Here is a 23228-nt window from a genome sequence, read left to right on the forward strand (position 1 = left end):
TGTAATTTAAGACAGGAAATAACGTTGAATACAGTTTATTAACCCTGTGTCCTCCAAGTCTGCAAATCAAACAAAAACCTTTAGGGTTTCGCTTCACGGTTCGAACCAACGCCTTACCTCAAGGTTAGGTTTGTGATCCTGATTTTCGGCATCTGGGAAGCCAGGTATGCGCCCGAACCTTGGTGCATCATATGTTTTATATTTTTCAATCGATCAAGTATATTTATGATATTCAGAGTACTGAAACTATCGCGAGCAGCATGCCAGAGAATAGCCAATTTTACAATATTATTTCCAAGCATCAAATAAAAATATTGCCTCAAACCCTGGGTTCGGCCAAAAAACCCAAACTTGCGAACTATAATTGAATGCCGCCTTAAACGGACATTGAAAAAACGAGGCTCAACGATATTAGCAATTAGAAATCTGTATGTAATTTAGACCAAAGTGTCAGACTGTCAGTTATGTTTCGAAAGGTTTCGGAAGTAAAAAAGTTACCAAAAGCACTAACATTGATTTTTACTTTTTTGCCTTAAAAACATTTAACAATTTTTAAAATTTCGGGAAACATTATTAATAATTACAAAAAAGTAAAATTAAACACCTTGAATACAGATTTTCGATTCTAGCTTAAAGTCCTCAAATTAAAAAAAAATAAAACGGTTTGTGCCCCGAATTCCAATTTCTGGTTTACCATAAGTCGAACCTGGATTAGCTGACTTTAATCCTTCACCTTCAAAAAATTCTTTGGTAATTTAATATGGCATAAATGTTTAATTTTTTGATTTTCGCTAAAGATAGTTTCGCAATATTTCGAGCATGAGTGAAATAATTTCAATAAATAAAAAAATATACGAAAATATAACATATTGTGTATGTTCCCATTTGCTACAAGATACGAGTTCCATATTATATTTTATATAATATATTAAATGCAAAAAATGGATAGTTCTACCTTATAAATTTCATTTAAATTAGGGATGAATGGGCGAACAATGATTGAAACCAAAACCTAGGTTCGTAGAACAGCTTCTTGAATTTTTAGTCAAGACATTTTTATATGCAGGTAAAGGGTATTATCATTTTGCCATAAGATATGTCCGATCCCATAAAGAGATGTCGGTACCGGCCGGATCGGAGCGCTAAATCAAATAGCTGCCATAGAAACGATGTGTTAAACAGGGGTTTTCTCGTTTGGAAAACTTTTTGGTATTTCAAGATATCTAGACCAAAACCGACATTTAAAAGTTTCAATATGCGCCCTACATATATGCAAATTCCTATCAACATCGAAACACTTTATCATAAAGCTGCCATAGAAACGATGGGTTGAAAAGTATGAACAACTTTTATTTGTTTATTAATATATCTTGCGATAGTATAATATATAATAATATATATTTGCGGAAGGTACGATCGGTCGAAAAGTATATTCTTGGATGGAGAACTTTTTTGTTTTTGAAGATATCTAGACCAAACTCGGAATTTATAAGTTTCACTATGCTCCCTACATACATGCAAAATCTTATCAACATTCCGACCACCATATCAAATAGCTGCCTTGGGAACAAAACGAAAAGTAGGTTCTTGTGGGGCAGAATATTCTGTTTTTCAATAGATTTTCATTAAACTCAGCATTTACGAGCATCACCATTATCACTTTTTCGTTATTTAACTATGTCCCTAATTTTATTGGGTTCGGGCGAATGAATATGTGTTATTCGTATCGATAGCTCGAGATAGGGCTGAGCATATTTGCGATAGTCGTATTTTGCCCAAATGACCACGAAAAAAGCACGGCCCGCGCAATTCTCTAGTTCAAATCGTATATCGAGCCATATTTAACTTTTCAAAGCTCGCAGCCTTCGAACTAGTATGCACATCTTCAAATGTCACATATAAAGCAATATTCACATAACTACTGAGCCAAAATAGAAAAATATTTGATTTTTTTTGCTGTTGATTCTCGCATTTGTCAAAGATCAAGAACATGACGACGTCTATTGAATTGAGCTCGTATCGTGACCAGCACTTCAAAGGCTCCCGCTTCGAGCAGGAGCGCTCCTTGCGAGACTCGACCACACTCTATGTTGGGAATTTATCATTTTACACAGCCGAGGAGCAAATACATGAACTCTTCTCACGCTGCGGCGATGTACGCATGATTGTGATGGGCCTGGACAAGTACAAGAAGACGCCCTGCGGCTTTTGCTTTGTGGAATATTACAAGCGAGCAGAAGCAGAAGCCGCCATGAGATTCGTAAATGGCACGCGACTGGACGATCGACTAATCCGTGTCGATTGGGACGCCGGCTTCATTGAGGGCCGTCAATACGGACGCGGCAAAACCGGCGGACAGGTGCGCGATGAATATAGAACAGACTACGATGCAGCCCGAGGCGGTTACGGCAAGCTTCTCACACAAAAGATTGCGCCCAATCCGGACAACCGCTAGAGAAAAGATAAACCGAGATTAAAGGAAGGGATTTCCCTTAAACCAAATACTTTATACCAAAGCCACAACATTTAATCAATCATTTATGTAAATGCAAGCTGGCTTAGACTTAAGGACTTTACAAATGTTTTTATTCAAATGTTAAATATATATTTATATTGGAAATCGGAACAAGAAAATGATAAGAAACAATGATAATCATCGGGGCGTCGAACAACTCCAATTTTAAAGTGATTGTTCCGACATCTTGTTCCTATTGGAGCTATATACATAGTAGGATATCAGTTTGATACGTTCTTTTGAAAATATTCCGATATTGTATGATAGTTATGTTGGACATGCTTTCAGAAGTTGTACCCAACAATTTCTGACCCTGTACTAAATATCAAGTTTATGAGGAAAACTCAACTTGGTTTCTAACGCATTTTCATATGTGAATCCGTGCCGGATGAAAAGAATAGCATTCCGCGATTTTTATACCCTTGTGGAAGTTGTTATAATTTTGTTATATAATAAAAGGAGGCAACTCCGAACCCAATAAATATATTTATTATTGATCAGTAACAATCGCCGAAGCTTTAGAACGAATTTCAGTATCCTAGCTCATTTTATCAGTCATGACAAACACTTTTTATGTGCATAATGCATAATGACATATGTAGATTACTTTAAAACCAAATCTTGTTTCCAGCTGGCAATTAGCTACAGTTTTCACTGAGATATATTGCAGAATCCATTGGCATTCCCTTTCTCTGGCAGCTACTGCTTCCCCCTCCGACGTACCCCACAGCAGCATCTCCATTTCTATCTGGCTAGCGCCCAATTGCTGGCCAGGTGCCCCAATTGATACAGGCTTTGTTTTTACCGTTGCCTTTTAGCAACTTGCCAAAGTGGAAAAAGTGGAATGGAAAGGCATCTGTTCGCCTGGCATCTGGCATCTGGTGGTCGGCAGCCGCTCGGCCGTCGGTGCTGCGTTCTTGTCTTCGGCTCACCTGGCGGCCACTGTTGGCCTGTTCTGGCTTGAATCTTTCGCATTTCGGTCCGCCAAATGTTCCTCTGCTCTTGAGCTGACAAGTTCAGTGCCGGCCGTCAGTTCAGGTGCACAATCGAGAATCTAACGTGAATTCTAATAAGTGCATAATTCGTATGCTTTGTTTTTCTTTGGTGCTCATCTGCCTAAAACTGTACAACAGTTTGTGGGTGTACGTGTGTATTTGTGTGTGCGCGTTGCGGCAATACTTAAACTAGGCTTAGACTTGGACATGGTAATTTCATCTGGTAAGTCAAGGTCTTTTACTACCAAATAAAACCTAAGTAGCGCTTGGGGCACATTTGCATTTTGTCCGAACACAATAGATCCAGTTTTTGTTTGGATTTCCGCCTCACTTAAAATTGGCCTTCGCCTATTTTCCAGCTGCAGTTGCCGCCAAAAACCTGTTGGCGTGTGCCACATAGCCAGTGCAAAAAGTAAGCCACTAAAATCAGAACACAAGTCTCTCGGGAATCTAGGCTGGAGAGCCAAGCCACTGTGCCTAACCATCATGATTGAAAGAGAGGGACAGAGAGAGAGGGGATCATATTAATTTTGTATACCCATTGCAATTGGGTAAAAAATATTGGTTATATTGGTTTTGTACAAATATGTATGTATGTGTAAGGGGCAGAAGGCCGAGTCTATTTAGCCATGTTTATCTGTGTCTGTATGTCTGTTTGAGCGCGCCGATCAATAAAACTATTACAGAGATTATTAATTTGGAACTTAGGCCAACATTTGGCAGGCAGCCATCACATTTACACATACACATCACACATACACACAAATTTGAAAGGCATTTGTAGGCCCCTAGGTATTTCTTGAAAATCGTGGAATTTTAAATCTACCCGACCTATGTTAAACTCCAGGTCTTCAGTCATTTTTTAGAGGGATATTTGAAAATGAGTTGGAAATCCATCGAATTAAGATCCAAAAGTCGGAATCAAAGTTATCACATGGTAAGAATCTTAAGAATGAATGTTCACAAAGCTCTTCGAATGGTAAACAACTTATATGTATACAGCCGTTTTCCTGCAAATAACCACAGTTGCGAGTGGAATTTTCAAAAAAAGCCAAATCAATAAGTCCGTATGTAGAGCAGGTTACAGGGTATCTTCTAGTTAAGCTTAATCTCCACACGAGCACTTTTACTTGTTTTCTTTTAACAAAATCATCTGCTGCTTCATTAAAGCAAAGAACTCTGCACCGAAGATTAAATACACTGGTATTATTTTGGCTTGCGAGTGAGGAGGGGAATGGTAAGTTCAACTCGGCTGCTGACACTGATCAAGAATACAAATACATATATACTTTATGGGGTCGGCGATGTCTCCCCCTACGCGTTACACTTTTCATGAAAAAATTATAATACCCCACAAGGGTTTATTTGAAAACAAAACGAGATACTCTTTCGCTGTTTTAGATAACAAATAAATTCAACACATTTTTATATTATCTCTATATATAAAACTGTTTGTCCTGACTGACTGACTGACTGATGCTGACTGACTGACTGACTACTATTGGTGATCAACGCACAGCCCAAACCGTAAGAGCTAGGAAGCTGAAATTTTCACTGTAGTTACCTCATGTGATGAAGGTGCACGTTAAGACGGGGTTTCGGGAAATTCCACTCGCAAGTGTGGAAAAATCGCGAAAAACGTTTGTATGTAACTTTTTTGTTTACCATCCGATCAGCCCCAAACTTATTTTCAAAGATATTTGTTCAAATTCATTTGAGGGGTGTTTCGCACTTTTCGGAAAACCCATTCCTCCTTGGTGGAAATGGAGGTCAGAGATTTGGTGGGTGACGTTTCGCGCTCAAATTCATTTCCAGTGATCTATATGAAAAATCATTTGAGACGTGTTTCTCACTTTTCGCAGAATTCAAACTTCTTCGGGGGGAATGCGATTTAAAGATTTTTTGGGCGGCGTTTTAAGTTGTGTCCGATTTGCTTCAAACTTATTTTTAAAGCTCTTTATAAGAACTTAATAAGTACGTATTTCAGCGGTTTGGAAAATTCCACCCGCAACAGTGGTAAATTGGCGGAAAACGGTTGTATGAAAGTTTTTTGTTTACCATCCGATCGGCCCCAAACTAATTTTCAAAGATCTATATTCAAATTCATTTGTTTGTTTTAAGTTTGTTGATTTTATAACATACGTGCCACGGGCAAGGCCGGGTTATACCCGCTAGTTATTCATATAAGAACTTACAGTGGACACTACTTTTGGCTATCGGCGTTTGGTTAGTGCATCTGCATAGGATTATCTTAGATAGCTTGAAGCAAAGTGAATATCAACTAACTGTGTAATCAATGTTGTTTAAAATGTATTAAAAAATATTTTAAAAAAAATAAAAATTAATTTGTCTTGTCAAAATAATAATTATGCCAACCACTGTATATGGATAGGAGTCGCGTTTCTTCTGCCAGCGTAATCCGTTCGAATTTGGAATATTATTTGAGTAACGATAAACAAAATGAATATAGATACGAGGCAAGTGCTCATTTCTCGTTTCTGATTTTCTGTATTAAATATCAATAATATTTACAACAGGAAGAATGACAATCTTCGGCACAATGCATACTAAATACCCTTTTATATACCCAAGCAAGGCTTCCAGAAGATAGTTTTAAAACTGAGAGAATAGCTTGCATAGAAACAGGCTGACTACCAGACGGACTTGGCCTTATTGACTCGGCCGTTGACACTGATTAAGAATATATATATATTCTTAAGGGGGTCAGAGATGTCAGGCTTTACGTGTTTCAATTTTCATGACAAAATAGTAATACCCTCTACTAAGGTAAAATTGTCCCATATTTGAAGCTCACATTGTCACCAGAGTTTCGATAGACCATTCGTAGGTGCCAGTTGGCTTTATAAATTTGACATACAATTTTTGTCTAGTCTAAGTAAAGGTGAAAAGCAGAAAACTTTTAAAGAAAAACACCGATTTTTGATACTTTCATCGTGCATTCCATTATCAAACGAGAAAAAAAGGCACGCCGAACATTAAATATTATTAAGTGAATGTCGAAAATGCTCAAATTGGTGAAAATATCTTGGAAAACAGATTATTTTGCAATACAAAATTCATGTTTAAAATTGAAAGAAAAAAAACCTGGATCGGGCATATATGCATATACACACAAAAACACACGCAAGCAAGCCGAGTATATACTTAAAATCACAAAAAAGCTCAGAGAGATGCTCAAAAAAACAAGACGTCGATGGGAAATGACGGCCAATGTTCCAAATTTATAGTCCCTACCTCTAATAAGTAGTTTTCTTGATCGACGCGTTATACGGACACAGATGGACATTTCTGATGATTCCTTCTGCCTTTTATACATACATATTTGCACAAGACTAAAATACCCTTTTTAGCCATTTGATATAGTTGATCCCAATCTCGATGTTCCGGTACAGCGACATAGCTCTCCGGCCTATATGTGTATAAATGTGTAGATATCTGTAAATATATATGTATATTATATGTATGTTAACATATATTGGTACCAGCACATGGAACAGCCCTATTGTCCCCGTTGCAGCGCAATTAACAAACTAAGTACAAACTGGAATCATTGTTGATCTCGCAGAGAAATATTTTAGAGCATTAACAATTGGGTTTTAAAGAAAACTGTCACCAGGGTCACGCAATTTGTTATGGTTTTCTTTTCCTTGTGAGTATAACAAGTAAACACATCAATCAATTGATTGACGCGGGAGCCGCAGATCTTCCGCTTGTTTGTCTGGGGCTATTGACGTAATGTTGGCAATGCGCACATATACTAAACCAACTGGTACTTCCCTGCCTTGCCCGGTTCAACTTTCTTGATTTCAATTTTAGACATTAATTTTAAAATCAACTTTCAACTCCTCGTCTCAAGCTATATTTGAGAAGGATCAAGTCCTTTTCTCATCCCATAAGGGTGGATTTTGCGAAAAGTGTAAAACAAGTCGTAAATGGGTTGTCATCATCTTCGAAAACGAGCTAGAAGCCGATCGGATGGTTAAGTTAGTCTGGACTGTGTCTTATAGATAGAGACATATTTGGCCTCAAATAACTTCAGGCAAAACGATACAGTCAAAAAGTTTTGGGAGTTGATAAGCTAGGATTGGCATTCCATAGGGTTCCTAGTGAACCGAAGCGCTGGAAAAATACTTTACAAAGAACTTTCCAAGGCGGTATTCTCTACTAATTTGTATGGGTGTATAGCTGCGAGTTATTTTTATTGGAAACCTAGTGAAGGGTCCAGTTCCTAATTATTGCCGTTGTATTGGTTAAAGTCTTTAGGCTTGTACAGGGCGAGTCCTGGCTTATCTCGCTATACCGGAACATCTGTAGTTGCTTTGCTATGACCGTAACTTCGAACGTTTTTTGAAGTCTAGTAAATACAATAACTTGTATACTTTGTAAAAATTAAAGGCAAATCGCTCCAGAAAAACTCTGACTTTTCAGCGCTCCTCAGAGTGACAACCAAATTTAGATTGTGTTGCGTTTCAAAATTATTGGTAAGCCTCAAAAATAATCCCAATCACCCAGTTAAGTCATGTTGCGGGCGCGCCGCGTGATAGGCGACCAGGACAGTGCCCATGATGAGCGCATGTGTTGGATCTGCTTGAACACAGATGAGGAGAGCCTGCGACACGACTGGCTGCAACCGTGCCGCTGTCGCGGCACCAATAAGTGGGTGCACGAGGCTTGCCTAAGTCGCTGGATTGACGAAAAGCAGCAGATCAATCCGGACGTTCCGGTCACCTGTCCCCAGTGCCACACCGAATACATAATTGTAATGCCACCGGTCTGCCGATTTGATGCACTGCTGGAGCGGGTGGAGAAGACCTATGGACTCCTTTGTCCAAGCATATTGATGGGCATGCTGGCGACCGTTGTGTACATAGCGACACTCTCCTACGGAGCGCTCACACTGCACCAAGTAGCTGGCTACGAGACAAGCATTCAACTGATGAAGGAAGATCCCACATTGCTAATGATTGTGCTGCCATCGGTTCCAGCCGCACTGTTGCTGCTGCGCCGCTTCGATTGGGATAATTGGATGGTCCGCTGGCTGCGCCGTCGTCAACGGCAATCTCTGCCGCCGGAACACTTTGATGAGTACGGCGAGCCACTACCCGGCGCCCCACTAAGTGATGACTATTTTGATAGGCAGGAACCGGTAGATGCCGACGATATGCTGCAAGGTGGTGCCCTAAACGCCGAGAATATTGAGCGGGCCACCTGCCGCTTCTGCACGGCCCTTAGTCTACCCACCTTTGCCGTGCTCATTGGACAGACTCTATATGGCAATATAAACAGCAAATTGCTGGGCATAGTGATGGGTGCCGTCACCTTTGAGGCCATCAAGGGTCTGATCTGTGTCTATTTACGACAATGCCAGTATTACCGCCGACGTTACCGTAGTGTACTCGACTATACACCGGAAAATGTGAATCGCAGCGGCAGATCCATCTAGTTGCGCCGGGAAACCTTCGCATTTGATGTTAAGTTTGATATGTTTCAAATAAAATTTGTATTTTCAACGGAACAAAGTTCTCCAGAGTGCTCCCCTTTTGTATCCTCTCCAATCCAATCAATCGACAACTAGCGAGCGTTTGGCCAAGACGAGCGTTATTGTTTTCAATTTTTAATTTAAATCACAAAACTAAAGTTTGACTATGATACCAAAGTGGAGCTTGAATTAATAGTACACTGAAGGCTTAAACTGAACCAACTGCAAGGCGCGCTTCATAAGCCAACGGGCTATTCGGAAGAACCCACGGCCGCTCCCAGTTCCTGCTCCACTGCCGGAGCTAGCGCTGCCGCTGCCGCTGCTTTCTGTGCAGCTAGCTAGGTTGGGAAAGTACCGATTCACTTTGATTGATTTGTTTTCAGTAAAGAGCACTAAATAGCGCACACGCAAACAGGACGGGTCGAGAATAACAAACTCGGCCGGCGTCTGGTCCTGCAATTGTGTCTGCTCATGCTCCAATAACTCACAGATTATAAGACAGCGTGGTGACCGGCCAAAGCGTGAATTCGTCCAGCCATGGCGCATGGCGTGACTGTGCACTCTGCCACCGCTGCCTCTCGCTGTTCGTAGAGCCGCATCGGACTGGGCAAGTCTCGCATGATTAGCAGTCAATAGAGCATGTGCAGCGGACATCCGAGATAGGCATAACGATTGCTGAGCTTTACATACAGAGCTCTGCTCGTCCTTATAGCTAACCCTCAGCACCTGTGAGGGAAAACGAAACGGTCGTGGCAAATGCAGTTTTCTACATAGCCGGCGCAGACGTTGACCGCAGACCCGGCGCAGATCCGGATATGCCAGCCAAACGAGAACCCAGTGCATCAGGTGTATGTAGCCGGCGCCTGTTTCGGCCAAGAGTTTGAACCGTTCGGTGCAACTCAACCTTTCCAGCATTTGGCTGCAGCAGGGCGAGGCGACGCCCGCACACAGGCCTGGCGCTCCAGGACACCCGTCTAATCGTCCATGAGCTTTGAATGCTTTAGTATTGGCCTTTGTGCACAAGCTCATTGTCCGCGCGCAGCGTTAAATTGCTAGTGGCAAGTTTAATTGGGTCAACGGTTAGGTTATATGGCTAAGGGCAACTTAAATCTGGCATATAGTACCCTAGATCCACCTTTGTTTCTCGGAGTACCGTGGCCAACGAGAACGTCAGCGCTGTTGCGCCCCTCATGTTGCAGTTCCATAATCTATAACAATTGCAATTTTGTTCTTAAAGGGCTCTGTTCGAACAATATACATAAATTAAAGTCCAATCAAAATTAGCATAATAAAAGGCTGCTTTGTTTACTATTAACCACCCAAATGTATTAAATAATATAAGTAGTAAAATTGACTTGTTACAGCAAGCATATTTATTAATAGAAATTAAAATTAGCAATAACAAAATTTAACGTCACCAATCTCTCAGATTACATACAACAAGTGTTGGTTATCATCAAAACGTGTATTTACAAGTAGACACAATCGTATAGGGCGGGTCAATGCAATAACAGCAACTATCTGGAATGTAAGCAACAACAGATACGCCCACTTTTGCACACACACACACACACACTCACACCCTACGGTAAATGCTTGCACTTAACATGAATTTGAATTTGTAACTGTGCAAATATCTCTGGCGCAGGACCGACTGAGTTATCGATCAGTCGATCGGCGTTCCCTCATCAAAAGCATTTAACAAGTGACCAGGCTCAAAGGTTGCCATGACGGTTGAGGATGTTTTGCAAAACTGGAAAGTTTTCCCCATGACGCATCTTCGTCTAAGCAATAACATAAAATCGGATTTAACAAAACAAACAGAGAAATGCGTTCTGTCATTACGGGTCGCTGTCAAAGGGTCATCAGCAATAACTACGTCAATGTGACGGAACACAGAGACAAGACACATCAATTAATATGTCACACATATGTGTACATACATTTGCATGCACATAGTACCTTCGAGACCTGATAACATGGTCGAGAGTAAAGTACAAAATTCCAAAGCTTTACTTTTTTTGATTAAAGAAACATTTTTGTTGAATTTAATAATCACTTTCGTTTTTATTGTTTTTGTAAAATTTTAAACACTAAAAAATACTAGACTAAACGTAAAGCATAATTAAAATCAAGGCAACTGAGTTGTTACATAGTATATGCCACAACGCTTAATAACTTAGGGACGTTGGGAGAACAATTTTGTTATATTTTTTAACTAGGCATATGCATACTAACTGCTAGATCAACTATGTTAGCTACAAACTATTTAAAACTTTGTTTTACAGGCAGCCTATGTTCGTATGCTTAAACTACGAATACGTAAAAGTTATATATTTGTATTGGCTATTACGCACTATAATAGCACTCGAAATATATATGTATGTATGTAGTATATATATGAAGTAGACGACTTAATACATAAAACTGTGTATTGGTATAGTAGAGTATAGTTTAGTAATAAGTTGTCTGTAAGTACGAGATTAAAGTTTAGCAATGCTTAAGTTGTTTCGCCCATCTGTGCTTTCAGATTAATTTACCAATAGGTTTCAAACTTAATGGCAAATTAGATGTATTTTGCTCTTTCTTGTTTAAGCTGGAAAGTGCGCAACTTCAATGCGAACAGGGTGCATTTGGCAGATAATTCGAAATGCAACGCAAAAAACAGGCTTTGGGTTTTTGGCTGCGTTTTACATACATACATACATGCTATTTACTTTCGCATTAACTGTAAGGAAATAACAAAGATTGTTGCTTTCAATAGACACAAAGCAATATTTGAGAATTTACCTGATGCGGAATTTAAAACTTCTTATTATTTTTGAGGTAGGCCTTGTGGCTGACCACCTCTCTGAGGCATTTGTCCGAGTCGATGCCTTTGCCTCGCTGCTGGCACACTTTTTCCGTTTTAAGGACAAAGCACTGAGTTTGCACCATATTGAAGAAAAGCTTGCCAATGGTATTGGCATCCTCGTCACTGGCCATTTTGAGGCAGGTGCGGAAACGTCGATCGCAGCTGCAATGCGACAGCGTATACGGGCGATAATTGAAGAGTTCGTAACGATTAGACATGGCCGGTATGTAAATCTTGCAGTGGTCATGCTTCCGACAGCATTTGTCAGCCAGCGATGCACCTCCCAAATGATTATATGTGCCATTGGCCAAGTTACCGCGCCCGCACCAGCGCGTATTGGGCGCTATGAACCAATCGGACACTTGGCGACGTCTGCGCGAGGGGGCCATGTGTGCGTCTGCAATATTGTCGTCATCAATATCGTACGATTCGTGACGTAGTTGCTGGGCGCTGCTGCTGCTGCTTATTCGTGTTGGTGTTGTTTTTGCTGTTGTTGTTGCTGCACTTGCAGCGGCAGCGACATTGGCAGGCAACGGCAGCTGCTTAGCCGCGCACAGCTGCCAGGCGAACACAATTAGACACAGCAAATAAATGTAATTGCATTTTAGTGCGAATTTTGGTGCCATTCTGTCAATTTGTCTGTCAGTCAATTGGTTTTCATTCAATGCTATAACGTATTCTCTTTTAAGGTTTCGCGCTGCGGCACGCTTCCTACTCAAGTGTCGTTTCGACTGCGAGACGCTGGCGTTTTATGTGCTCGCACGTTGCAGCTCGACTGGCGATTACGATTCGTGTTAAGGGTACGCGCAGGTGAATAGCTTATCTTTCTCCGAACAGTGCTGTGCAATGGAACAGGTGTTTAGAATCCAGTGTAGCGAAACTTACGCAAAAGCTCGCTGCTAGTACTATAAAGCAAAAGTCTCGCATTTTCGAGAATGCGAATTCGAGTATTTATTGTGCACAGGTCGCTAAACTCACATTCACTGTCTATTTAATAAAAATGCGCTGATAAATTGCGGTGGAAGTGGAACATTGCGCTTTTCGCGTTGTAAATGCGAATTGATGTATGGAAACAAATGGAAACAACTCATTACTCAGCTGTTATAGTGTTTAGCAGTTGACAACACTGGCCAGCAGCATCAATATTTTTGTGGTAGTCAACTAAATTTAATTTTGAAACAATTTGGGGCTAGCTTGAGTACGGCGCATGCATGTACGTTTTAATGAAATGCAGCGAACTCAACAGGATCAAAAACAATTGAAGCTGCACCAGCAGCAGCAGCAGCACACAGAACTGGACGAGCAGCAGCAACAACAACAACAACAGCAGCAGCAGCACTATCATCATCATCACCACCAACATAACAGTAACAGTAACAGCAATGGGACGCGCATTGCTGGTAGCAGTAATACCACGCCCACAATGCCAACGAATGCAGCTGGTGGCGCAACAGCAATGACACCGCCCCGGACCTTGGCGCTTAATCGGAACTATGCTGCCTCTGACACATCGGGGGAACACGATGGCGACACAGACTATCCGGACTCGCGGTATGAATGCGCCATTTGCATAGACTGGCTGAATGAGCCCGTGCTGACGTCATGCGGCCATCGCTTTTGCAAGAGCTGCCTCAGCGATTGGCTGGAAAATCACAACCAGTGCTGCCCACTTGACAATAAGCAGCTCTCCGCGGAGCAGGATATCTTTCCCGACAACTATACGCGTCGTGAAATTGAGCAAATCAAGCATAAGTGCCCTAACTCGCCGCACGGCTGCGCCGTTGTTGCCTCGCCTATTGAGCTGCATCGGCATTTGCCCAGCTGCCCGTATCGCCGGCAACTGCAACAGCAGCAGCTCGAGGAGAAGTGCCCTTTTGCTAGCATTAAGTGCGATTTTGTTGGTCGCCCGGAGACCAATCAACTGGAGGAGCATATCAAAACAGATATGCCGCATCACATGCAACTCATGTTGCAGGCATTTCAACAAACTGCCATTGCTACTTGGCAGCCGCAGAAGCCCAGCTCTAGCTCCCTAGAGAACGGCCACAAGACTGGCCAGCTGCCACCACCACCACAATATGCGAATGGAGTTGACGAGCAAATCGTTCAGTCCATGTACCAGCGCATCGTTGTGCTTGAGCAACGTACACGCGAGCAGGAGACACGCATCGAGAATCTCAACAAGCAGTTGCGGCGCCAGCAGCCTATCGACGCCCGGTATAGCAACGGCACCATCGTCTGGCACATAGAGCAGCTGAGCGCACTGGTCGAGCGTCTGCGATCCAATGCGAATAACCAAGTTTATTCACACGATTGCTATACATCACCATATGGATACAAGTTCTGCGCTCGTCTCAACATACAGCCGCGGAAGCCGCATGTGCTTAGTCTACACGTGCATCTGATGCAGTCGGAGAACGATTTCCATTTGGATTGGCCATTCAAGGGTCGGATCAAGCTGTGCATGGTGCATCCGGGCGATGCGAGCCTCTCCCAGCATGACACCATCATGACAAAGCCAGAGATTCTCGCCTTCCATCAACCGCGCGAGGCCATCAGCACTCGCGGTTTTGGATTTCTCGAGTATGCCAACATATCCAATATTATGCAATTGGGCTTTTGTGCCGACAATCGGCTGCTAATCAAGATTGAGATCAACATTGTCTGAATCTCAACCTGAACTCAAGTAACCACATCGCATGTGCTCAATATTCAAAAATACGCACAGAAATGCATAGATACACAATAGACGCAATATATATATTTTATATAGACCTTATACCCTGTACGAATATTAGTCACACGGAAGGCAAAACATCACAGCAAAGCAATTTTTATACCGTAGTTTAGAAGCGACTTTATCTCAACTGATATATGTACAATGCATATATGCATATATAATAGCAATTTGAACAAGCCAATTTTTGTATAAATTTACACGCATTTTATTGTTAAACAATTGAGGGCAACTGTTACCTTCCATGCAACTTGAGAATACCCTGCCCAAGTTGCATATTTTGTATCCACATTCCAGTTAACACCAACAAAATGTCGAAGATGTTGGCAGAAGACCTCAGATGGTAATCAATAACAGTATCCAGTCATGCTACACCTACCCTAATACCCGTCTATATATTTTATTAAGTCAGTCTTATTAGTTATTTTGATTGTGGTTTATACTTTTAATTAACTAGTTTAACGATTTTTTTTTTTAATTTAGTTTGTTATTTTCATATGCTGTTTATAAAACACTTCCAGTCATTCTCATTGATTTTATCAATTGCAAACACAAAAACGTCCATTATGTTATAAGTTGTTTAATTATTTATATTTTTGCATAGGTGACCCTTTAATCTTGGCATCTAAGGAGTAATATTCATGGCTGCATAGATACTACAAATATAAATATTTATATACATAATAGATACACACAGGCAATATATTGCATACATTTAGATAAGCAAATAATAATGTAGTACTAAAATAGTGATGGCTACACAAATAATAAAGGAAACTTTTGTATCGACACGGATTGGTTATTTATATAAAGACCTACACGTAAAAGCGCTTCATTTTGATACCATGTTCCCATTAAAAATACAAATACAGATCGGTTGATCTAACCATCTGTATGAACGCCTCTAACCAGAAGACTAAACGAAATAGAGACTTCAAATTTGGTATCCTGGCTCTAGTAATCGCAAATATATGCGATTTTTGGAAAATAGGTAGAGCTGTTGAAAAACAGTAAAGTAGCACGTTTGCCATTAAAAAAAAGTTGTTCTAAAAATTAAACAAATAAAAGTTATACATTCAAGAAGAATGTAACATTTTTGTATAAATATTTTTTTACACAAGCTGGAGACTTGAAATTTGAAATATATATTCTTTTCTACTATACGCAGAAAATGTTAATCATTTGTTTGTCAATTTCTCGCACCATTTAGATAATATCAATAGGCAGTCAAATTGGAGACATGATTATTTAGCATTATTCAAATAAAAAAATTACTATTCTTAAGGGCTACTTGTGTAGGTTCTCATCTCTTTATATAAAACTGTTTGTCCTGACTGACTGATTGACTGACAGATTTGTGATCATAACGTAAGAGCTGGGAAGCTGAAATTTTCACTATAGTTACCTTAGGTGATGAAGGTGCACGTTAAGACGGGGTTTCGGTAAATTCCATCAGCAAGTGTCGAAAAATTGCGAAAAACGTTTGTATGAAACTTTTTTGTTTACTTGCGATCGGCTTCAAACACATTTTCAAAGAATGGGTGGTAATGGGGTCAAAGATTTGGTGGGTGACGTTTCGCGCTCACATTTATATCCAAGAGTCTATATGAAAAATCATTTGAGGCTTGTTTCACATTTTTCGCAAAATCAAAGCTTCCTCGGTGGAAAGTGCGATTCAAAGATTTTTTTGATGAAGTTTTAAGTCTTTTCCGATTTGCTTTCAACTTATTTTCACGATTTGGAATATTCCACCCACAACAGTGGTTAATTAGTGAAAAACGTTTGCATGAAAGTTTTTTGTTTACCGTCCGATCAGTTTCAAAATAATTTTCAAAGCTTTTTGAGAACATTTATTTTACACGTCCCACGGGCAAGGCCGGGTTATACCCGCTAGTAAAGTATGTACAGATTAAAAGTACTTTAGTTTTATAATACCTCTAACCTCTTCCCCAAAATTGAAAAAAAAAAACTATTTGCGCTTTGGTATTCACATTCATGTTTACATTCATGCTATAAGCACCGATGCTAAAGAAGAATACATTTCCAATAGTGTGGACTAAAGTGAAAAAACGCAGCCACAGCGAAACTTTTCATAAATCGGCGTGCATACAAGAAGGCTAGAATGTTTGGCAGGGTAGCTCAGCGCGGGGTTCAGGGTGTCTCCCAGGCGGGCACAGCCGACTAGAACACTCTTAATGGCTTTTTGAGTTTTCTCTTTAGCAAACGCTGCCATGATTATTTGGGTGGCTACCTACTACCTATCTTGTACTTTCATGCATCATTTGCTGCTATTGATATATTACATCCTGGATCTCTCTATCTCTCTCGGTCTCCCTCTCTTTATATAGGCAATTATATTCAGAAAAATATTTAAGGTAGATTTATATGATACATTTGCATTTCCGATTTGATATTTACATTGCAAGCCCCACTTGAGGTTAATGTGATTATGCTATACACAGCGGAAAACTATGTTACATGCCAGCTGCCCGCAGCCGCAACGGCAACAACTTTTACATGCTGCTCCTGGATCAGCTCAATTGTGACAGACTCCTCCAGCAGTTTCTTCGTATTTACGCCCTCGACTTCGATTGGCGTTGCTGGCTCCACGGTCGACTTCGTAGTTGCTTTGGCATTTGCTCTCGCCCTGGCCCGGGCGGACTCGTGGGTACGTATGTGAGCATTAAGACCGCCTGATTGAGCGAACGTTTTGTCGCATAGCTGACATGAATATTTTCGCTGCTCGGAGTGCAGCATCTTGTGAACGCGAAGCGCTTTTTTACGCTGAAACGTAGAGCCGCAGACATCACAAATGAAAGGTCGCAGATTCGTGTGGGAGACTGCGTGAACGTTGAGGTCGTGAAAGCTATAGAAGGCCTTGCCACATACCTCACACTTAGCGGGTCGTTCGCCGGTATGACGCCGCATATGGGCAGTGAGTACGCCGCGATCCCGACAGGGACGGCCGCACACCTCACATATACAGGGCATGCGACCGGTATGGCAAATGTTGTGCGACGTCAGCTCCTTTTGCGTATAGAAGGTTGCCCCGCAGTCTGGCTCCTGGCATTTGTACGGTTTGATGCCGCTGTGTCGCTGGCGATGGCGCATCATGTTGCCGGACTGAGTGAACGGCTTGCCACAGATGTCGCAGAATATGCCCGTGTGCTTCCATCGATGACCACGCAAATCGCGCTCCGTACGAAAAGTCTGATTGCACTCAATCTCATCGCATTTGTAGATCTTGGCGGGGCCCTTCCGTGTTGCCCTGCGAACGTTGCCCGCTGTAGCTGGTGCTATTTTTGTTGGCTCTCCTGCAATCCTGTGAAGTTTTGCTGGCTTGCGAACATTGTGTTTGCCGCGCTTGTGGCTCTGAAGACTTCGCTTGGTGTTGTAGGCGCGGTCACATTGATCACACTGAAAGAGCATGTCCCTTGTGTTGTCCTTCTCATCATTGTTATCAGAAGCAGACTCCTCACTGACTACAAGGCGGGCATCTAGATGTCCGTTCATAACTGTTTCATTTTCTGAGGTCTGCGTTTGCAGCTCTACTATATTCTTTAGTGCTGCTTCCCGTCGCCAGCGCCGGGCTTCAATTGTGCTAGTGTCATCCAAATCTTCAAATGCAGCAGTAACATCTGCATCTTTGTCAGTCTCGTGCTCCCGGTCAAGTAGAGCTATCTGTGCCAAATCAACATGTATATGCTCATTAGACTCATGAAGCTCGTCATGTGCAATTGGATCATCCTCGGACTTAATGATTAACGGCTCGAACTCCACCGGCGCATCCAGATGCTGTTCTTCTGCCTGTTCAGTGAACAACTTGCAGTCTTCAGTCTCCTTTTCTATCTCCGTCAGATGAATCCGGCGAAAGTGCTGAGGAAATCCTGCATATGGCACCCGCTGGCCACACAGCGCACAGCACACATCGTAGTTTGTGGGGCTAACGCAAAGCACCTCACCGCAACGAAAATTAAAATACGGCCGAGCAAAATCAGGCTGCAATTTAATCATCCTGTGGCACACTGATTGCAGTAGAGTTGCTTTAAAATTGGGCCCATTTAACTTTGGAGTCGCATAAAGCTCCAAATTGAAGCCGCCGTCGCACCAAACACCTCACAGCTGTAAATCGATGACCCTTTCGATTATTATATTCTACTTAGCTATCGATGTGTGTTTTTTGTACTTTTAAAACATTGAAGTTAACATTAATGCTCCAGCCTTCATTAATGTCTCCCATAGCTTATAATTTAATATCAACTATATTAACATTTATTACCTTAATACAATAGTTGGTTTATTCCATTTAAATCGATAGTATACGTTCAGTGTTGTATACAACGTTCAAAACAACATGCATTTCACACACTGGCAGCAACCGCCCGTTGTGTATTCGGGTATACACTTTTTTTCTTACTGCAGCCACTGTATTGATTTTTCGCCCCCGCTTTTGCATTGAACTTTACGGCACAAGCAGGACATAAACATAAAAATCAATTGTCAAAATGTCGGACAGCGCCGCTTCAGCCAGCAATGCCAATGCAAATGAGAAGATGGCAAGCTTGCTGAAGGAGGCGGAAAATTTGAAAACAAAGTTGGAAGAGGAGCGCCAAAAGCTGAACGATGTCAATCTCTCGAACATTGCGGAAAGGCTGGAGCAGATTGCTTTCGTGAACATAAAGCCCCGCAAGGTGCTAAAAGGTCACCAGGCCAAGGTGCTTTGCACCGACTGGAGTCCTGATAAACGACATATTATCTCATCATCTCAGGATGGACGCCTTATTATTTGGGATGCGTTTACCACAAACAAAGAGCACGCTGTTACAATGCCCACAACTTGGATAATGGCATGCGCCTATGCACCATCTGGTAATTACGTAGCCTGCGGTGGACTGGACAATAAAGTAACCGTATATCCGATTACCTCGGATGAGGAAATGGCCGCTAAGAAACGGACCGTTGGCACACATACCAGCTATATGTCATGCTGCATCTATCCTAACTCTGATCAGCAAATACTCACCGGTAGCGGGGATTCAACATGCGCGCTGTGGGATGTAGAATCTGGGCAATTGTTGCAAAGTTTTCATGGTCACTCCGGCGATGTTATGGCTATCGATTTGGCGCCAAATGAGACGGGCAATACCTTTGTCTCTGGTAGCTGCGATCGCATGGCGTTCATTTGGGACATGCGCTCCGGTCATGTGGTGCAGTCCTTTGAGGGCCACCAATCGGATGTGAATAGTGTTAAATTCCATCCATGCGGCGATGCCATTGCAACCGGCTCCGACGACAGCAGCTGCCGCCTGTACGATATGCGCGCGGATCGCGAGGTTGCGGTCTTTGCCAAGGAGAGCATTATTTTTGGCGTCAACTCGGTGGACTTTTCGGTCAGCGGGCGTCTGCTCTTTGCAGGTTACAATGACTATACTGTCAACCTGTGGGACACGCTGAAATCGGAGCGCGTCTGCCTTCTGTATGGCCATGAGAATAAGGTCTCCTGCGTTCAAGTCTCGCCCGATGGCACTGCGCTATCGACAGGCAGCTGGGACTACACTATACGTGTGTGGGCCTAAACTCTCAGACATGCATAGTATATTATATGTATGTACATATATGTAAATTGAACCTGTTGAGCACGCTCCTACGACTGCTCCCGCTGCTTTCAAAATGTATGTAAACATTTCGTGTTTTTTTTTTTTGTGTAATATTACAAGTGTTACGCTATATACTATATACTTTAAGTATTATGAAAGGCAAATGCGCGCAACCAAACCAAAGAAAAAGCTCGTGAATTTCTATGTAAACATATTATGCGCCTAGTTCTAAGTTCCTGTTCGAAATAAATGTTAAAGCGAATCCAAATTTGTTTATTAACTATTAGGGTTAACTAAAAAACTTCAGTTTAACAGAAAAAGAATGAATGGTAAACGTTGGAGTGCTTGATGATGTCTTTTAGACTTCCTCAACCAGTTCGCACAGAAATGACAAATGGACATGGCTATTATCTATTGTTACTTATAAAAAATAATACTTTATAAGGTAAAAGATACCTTGTTAAGTGTGTTGCACATTTTATACAAAAATTGTAATACCCCTGCAGGGTTTACCTACCGAGAGATATTTCCAGACTTGATTTTGTTTTAATTATCGCCCAACTGCTTGCTGTTGGACTAAATATAATGATAATTAACATGATAACTAAGTTTTAGGCTCTAAACAGTTTGTGCTGGTCGGTAACATTCCAAAATGCTGTACAGCTAGCCCAGGCTGCTCCGGATACTAATAGGGAGGACACAACATCGCTGATCCACCATCGACAATGCCACTGACGGCCTGAGCTTTGTGGCCGCGCATATGCGCCGAGAGACCAGCTGCCTGGGCATAAGCATTGCCGCAGATTTTGCACTTAAACTTTTTAATGCCCAAATGCAGATGCTTGTGGTGGTAGAGTGCTTTGGGGCGCGAAAATGCGGCCTCGCATTTATCGCACTTGTATGGTCGCTCCGTTGAGTGCATAGCTTGGTGCTCATTGAGCAGCGACTTGGAAGCAAAACACCGCTCGCATGTCTGGCACTTGAATGGTTTCTCGCCGGTATGCGTGCGTCGATGAACAATTAGTGCATCGCGGTAGCGCGAACGATAGCCGCACAGCTCGCAGATGTAATTCCGTTCCGTGCTGTGCACGCGCCGATGCGAGGTGAGATTGTGCTGGCTGACAAAGGATTTGCCGCAGCTCTCGTGCTCGCATTTGTACTTTCGCAGACCCGAGTGGCCTTGGACATGGCGTAAAAGCGTGCGCGAACTTTTGTAGACCTTGTTGCACAGGTTGCATGTAAACTCTGTATGCACCTTGCGACGATGCGTTTCCAAGGCTCGATCCACGTCAAAGGCGGCATCACAATCATTGCACTTAAAGCCCTTCGGATGCGGATGGCTCATTTTAAGGTGTATGTTTAGGTATTTCAGCGTTGTGTATTTGCCAGCACAGTATTTGCATTTATACTCCTTGGGTTGCCGTTCTTTCTGCGACGTAAAAGCCAAATAATATAAGCAGGACTAGACAATTTGAACAGAGCTCACCTTAAAAACAGACTGCATTTCCATTTCGCTATCAGCATCGTCATCGCCATCGCTAAAGCCATGAGCATCTTCTGTGGCTGTGTCCAGTTCGTCTGTACTATGGGAACTGTCTTCGCATTCAGCAGTTTCGTTGGCTTCAATCGACGCTGGCTCCAATTTGACCTCATTGAAGGCACAGACACGCAATGGTTTAATGGTCACTGCTTTAGCGACGTCATCATCATCATCTGATCCATTATCTGATAAAACTTCGCTGCATTCGCTGGCGCGTAATTCTGGCAATGGCCTTGGTGTTGAATTTATCAGCTGGAGGTGCTGCTGGACATCAATGGTGTCTGCATTCGCCATCGCGGTGGCCGCATGTGTACGCGGCTTTCCATGGCTGTCGAAATGCACATTGCGTATGTGCATTGAGAAATCGTCAAAGGCAAAGTGTTTCATTTCGCACAGGCAACAAACCAACTGGAAGCTGCAGTACTCGTTGTCGCTTTCGTAAAATATCTCGCCGCATTTTGGGCGCAGCTGCTGATTTGCATGCAGTCGCGAGAAGTCCACATTGATAAGACACTGCTTTAACATGCTGCGGATGGTTTTATTTCAATAATTGCCATACAAATAAATATAAACAAGTTATAAGTGGCAGGCGAATACCAAAACAATGTCTCGATAGCACAATTTTGATAACAATAACAATATTATCGAAACAACGCCAGTGCTGGCAAACATGTTAGCGCGCTAATTTGAATAATTTGTTTTGATTGCAACTGGTAATTTTAAGTTGGTTGTGGCAGTTGCTCGCTCAGAACGCTGGCGATGCCAACGTTTGTGCTGCGCATAACCAGCTGCCTGTGCAAAGGACTTGTCACACAATGCACACTTATACTGCTTATTTTCAGCATGCAGCGGCTTGTGATGATAAAGAGCTCGCGCACTGAGAAATCCTACATTGCAATCCTTGCACATGTAGCGACTCCGCCGCTCATGTGCGTCCATATGGCGTTCATTGTGTGTGGTCAATTGGTATCGCGCCACGAAGGAAGCATCGCATTGGTTACAGCGGAAGGGCTTCTCCCCAGTATGACGACGTTTGTGCACTTTCAAATTTCCGCGTATGCGAGTTCTATAACCGCAATGCTCACACATATGACGCAGCACGTCCTTTTCGGTGCCAATGTTCTTGGTCTGATTCCACTGTTTCTGTTGTGGATTTGCAGACTTTGAGCTATGCTTCTGTTTTGAAATTGACTTGAAATTTTCCTTTGATATAAATTCGAAACAGTGAAGTAAAAAAATTGCGTATCCACGATGCACTTACCAAAGCCTCGCCGGCCATTCTCACGCAGTGTATGCTAAATTTAATCGTTGGCATTAGGTTAATCGCGCGGTTTGGCATTTGTGGCTCGATTAATTGTTGTCAAAAGCAGCTAAAATTAAATTACAAGACATCTAACCGCTCCCTTCCCCTATCACTTAGCACACCATCAACACAATTAAAATATTTCGATGCTCTGACTGCAACAGAAAATCGATCGATTATAAAACCG

The 23228-nt window shown here is 42.1% G+C and overlaps 9 protein-coding genes and 1 long non-coding RNA gene across 10 annotated transcripts; 5 read left to right on the forward strand and 5 right to left on the reverse strand.

The window, feature by feature from the left end:
- Nucleotides 1–1885: 1885 nt before the first annotated feature.
- On the forward strand, nucleotides 1886–2609 carry LOC135440529 (nuclear cap-binding protein subunit 2-A). Its single transcript, XM_064699745.1, has one exon. It carries the CDS (start codon nucleotides 1991–1993, stop codon nucleotides 2453–2455), a length of 465 nt encoding a protein of 154 aa, XP_064555815.1. The 5' UTR covers nucleotides 1886–1990; the 3' UTR covers nucleotides 2456–2609.
- Nucleotides 2610–7891: 5282 nt separating this feature from the next.
- On the forward strand, nucleotides 7892–9050 carry LOC135440651 (E3 ubiquitin-protein ligase MARCHF5). The gene has a single exon (XM_064699936.1). It carries the CDS (start codon nucleotides 8051–8053, stop codon nucleotides 8972–8974), a length of 924 nt encoding a protein of 307 aa, XP_064556006.1. The 5' UTR covers nucleotides 7892–8050; the 3' UTR covers nucleotides 8975–9050.
- Nucleotides 9051–9199: 149 nt separating this feature from the next.
- LOC135440554 (uncharacterized) lies at nucleotides 9200–10039 on the reverse strand. The gene has a single exon (XM_064699800.1). The coding sequence runs from the start codon at nucleotides 10037–10039 to the stop codon at nucleotides 9200–9202; it is 840 nt and encodes a 279-aa protein (XP_064555870.1).
- Nucleotides 10040–10367: 328 nt separating this feature from the next.
- On the forward strand, nucleotides 10368–11065 carry LOC135440747 (uncharacterized). Its single transcript, XR_010438352.1, has 2 exons — nucleotides 10368–10598; nucleotides 10659–11065. It is a non-coding gene; the product is annotated as an uncharacterized LOC135440747 (long non-coding RNA).
- On the reverse strand, nucleotides 11047–12644 carry GIIIspla2 (Phospholipase A2 group III). Its single transcript, XM_064700083.1, has 2 exons — nucleotides 11801–12644; nucleotides 11047–11738 (listed from the first exon to the last, which is right to left on the reverse strand). The coding sequence occupies exon 1, from the start codon at nucleotides 12488–12490 to the stop codon at nucleotides 11813–11815; it is 678 nt and encodes a 225-aa protein (XP_064556153.1). The 5' UTR covers nucleotides 12491–12644; the 3' UTR covers nucleotides 11047–11738; nucleotides 11801–11812.
- Nucleotides 12645–12780: 136 nt separating this feature from the next.
- Nucleotides 12781–15390, forward strand: Traf6 (TNF-receptor-associated factor 6). The gene has a single exon (XM_064700079.1). It carries the CDS (start codon nucleotides 13072–13074, stop codon nucleotides 14530–14532), a length of 1461 nt encoding a protein of 486 aa, XP_064556149.1. The 5' UTR covers nucleotides 12781–13071; the 3' UTR covers nucleotides 14533–15390.
- Nucleotides 15391–16977: 1587 nt separating this feature from the next.
- LOC135440740 (zinc finger protein 721) lies at nucleotides 16978–18745 on the reverse strand. The gene has a single exon (XM_064700078.1). The coding sequence runs from the start codon at nucleotides 18613–18615 to the stop codon at nucleotides 17071–17073; it is 1545 nt and encodes a 514-aa protein (XP_064556148.1). The 5' UTR covers nucleotides 18616–18745; the 3' UTR covers nucleotides 16978–17070.
- Nucleotides 18746–18998: 253 nt separating this feature from the next.
- On the forward strand, nucleotides 18999–20460 carry Gbeta5 (guanine nucleotide-binding protein subunit beta-5). The gene has a single exon (XM_064700081.1). It carries the CDS (start codon nucleotides 19107–19109, stop codon nucleotides 20175–20177), a length of 1071 nt encoding a protein of 356 aa, XP_064556151.1. The 5' UTR covers nucleotides 18999–19106; the 3' UTR covers nucleotides 20178–20460.
- LOC135440743 (zinc finger protein ZFP2) lies at nucleotides 20451–22349 on the reverse strand. Its single transcript, XM_064700080.1, has 2 exons — nucleotides 21685–22349; nucleotides 20451–21627 (listed from the first exon to the last, which is right to left on the reverse strand). Exons 1-2 carry the CDS (start codon nucleotides 22261–22263, stop codon nucleotides 20884–20886), a joined length of 1323 nt encoding a protein of 440 aa, XP_064556150.1. The 5' UTR covers nucleotides 22264–22349; the 3' UTR covers nucleotides 20451–20883.
- LOC135440746 (zinc finger protein 32-like) lies at nucleotides 22300–23180 on the reverse strand. Its single transcript, XM_064700084.1, has 2 exons — nucleotides 23000–23180; nucleotides 22300–22941 (listed from the first exon to the last, which is right to left on the reverse strand). Exons 1-2 carry the CDS (start codon nucleotides 23075–23077, stop codon nucleotides 22420–22422), a joined length of 600 nt encoding a protein of 199 aa, XP_064556154.1. The 5' UTR covers nucleotides 23078–23180; the 3' UTR covers nucleotides 22300–22419.
- Between the last annotated feature and the right edge of the window lie 48 nt (nucleotides 23181–23228).

Source organism: Drosophila montana, unplaced genomic scaffold (assembly GCF_035044405.1).
Source record: "Drosophila montana isolate Dmon_TW-CO22-7 unplaced genomic scaffold, ASM3504440v1 contig_1624_1, whole genome shotgun sequence".
In the NCBI taxonomy this organism is placed as follows: Eukaryota; Metazoa; Arthropoda; class Insecta; order Diptera; family Drosophilidae; genus Drosophila; species Drosophila montana.

What these genes read in the sequence shown, in the direction of transcription:
- LOC135440529 (XM_064699745.1), top strand. Translation starts at nt 1,991, where the DNA reads ATGACGACGTCTATTGAATTGAGCTCGTATCGTGACCAGCACTTCAAA.
- LOC135440651 (XM_064699936.1), top strand. Translation starts at nt 8,051, where the DNA reads ATGTTGCGGGCGCGCCGCGTGATAGGCGACCAGGACAGTGCCCATGAT.
- LOC135440554 (XM_064699800.1), bottom strand. Translation starts at nt 10,039, where the DNA reads ATGAGCTTGTGCACAAAGGCCAATACTAAAGCATTCAAAGCTCATGGA.
- GIIIspla2 (XM_064700083.1), bottom strand. Translation starts at nt 12,490, where the DNA reads ATGGCACCAAAATTCGCACTAAAATGCAATTACATTTATTTGCTGTGT.
- Traf6 (XM_064700079.1), top strand. Translation starts at nt 13,072, where the DNA reads ATGCATGTACGTTTTAATGAAATGCAGCGAACTCAACAGGATCAAAAA.
- LOC135440740 (XM_064700078.1), bottom strand. Translation starts at nt 18,615, where the DNA reads ATGATTAAATTGCAGCCTGATTTTGCTCGGCCGTATTTTAATTTTCGT.
- Gbeta5 (XM_064700081.1), top strand. Translation starts at nt 19,107, where the DNA reads ATGTCGGACAGCGCCGCTTCAGCCAGCAATGCCAATGCAAATGAGAAG.
- LOC135440743 (XM_064700080.1), bottom strand. Translation starts at nt 22,263, where the DNA reads ATGTTAAAGCAGTGTCTTATCAATGTGGACTTCTCGCGACTGCATGCA. An exon ending in AAATGCAGTCTGTTTTTAAG is followed by an intron (nt 21,628 to 21,684) that starts GTGAGCTCTGTT and finishes TTTACGTCGCAG; the next exon opens with AAAGAACGGCAACCCAAGGA.
- LOC135440746 (XM_064700084.1), bottom strand. Translation starts at nt 23,077, where the DNA reads ATGCCAAACCGCGCGATTAACCTAATGCCAACGATTAAATTTAGCATA. An exon ending in GAATGGCCGGCGAGGCTTTG is followed by an intron (nt 22,942 to 22,999) that starts GTAAGTGCATCG and finishes TTTATATCAAAG; the next exon opens with GAAAATTTCAAGTCAATTTC.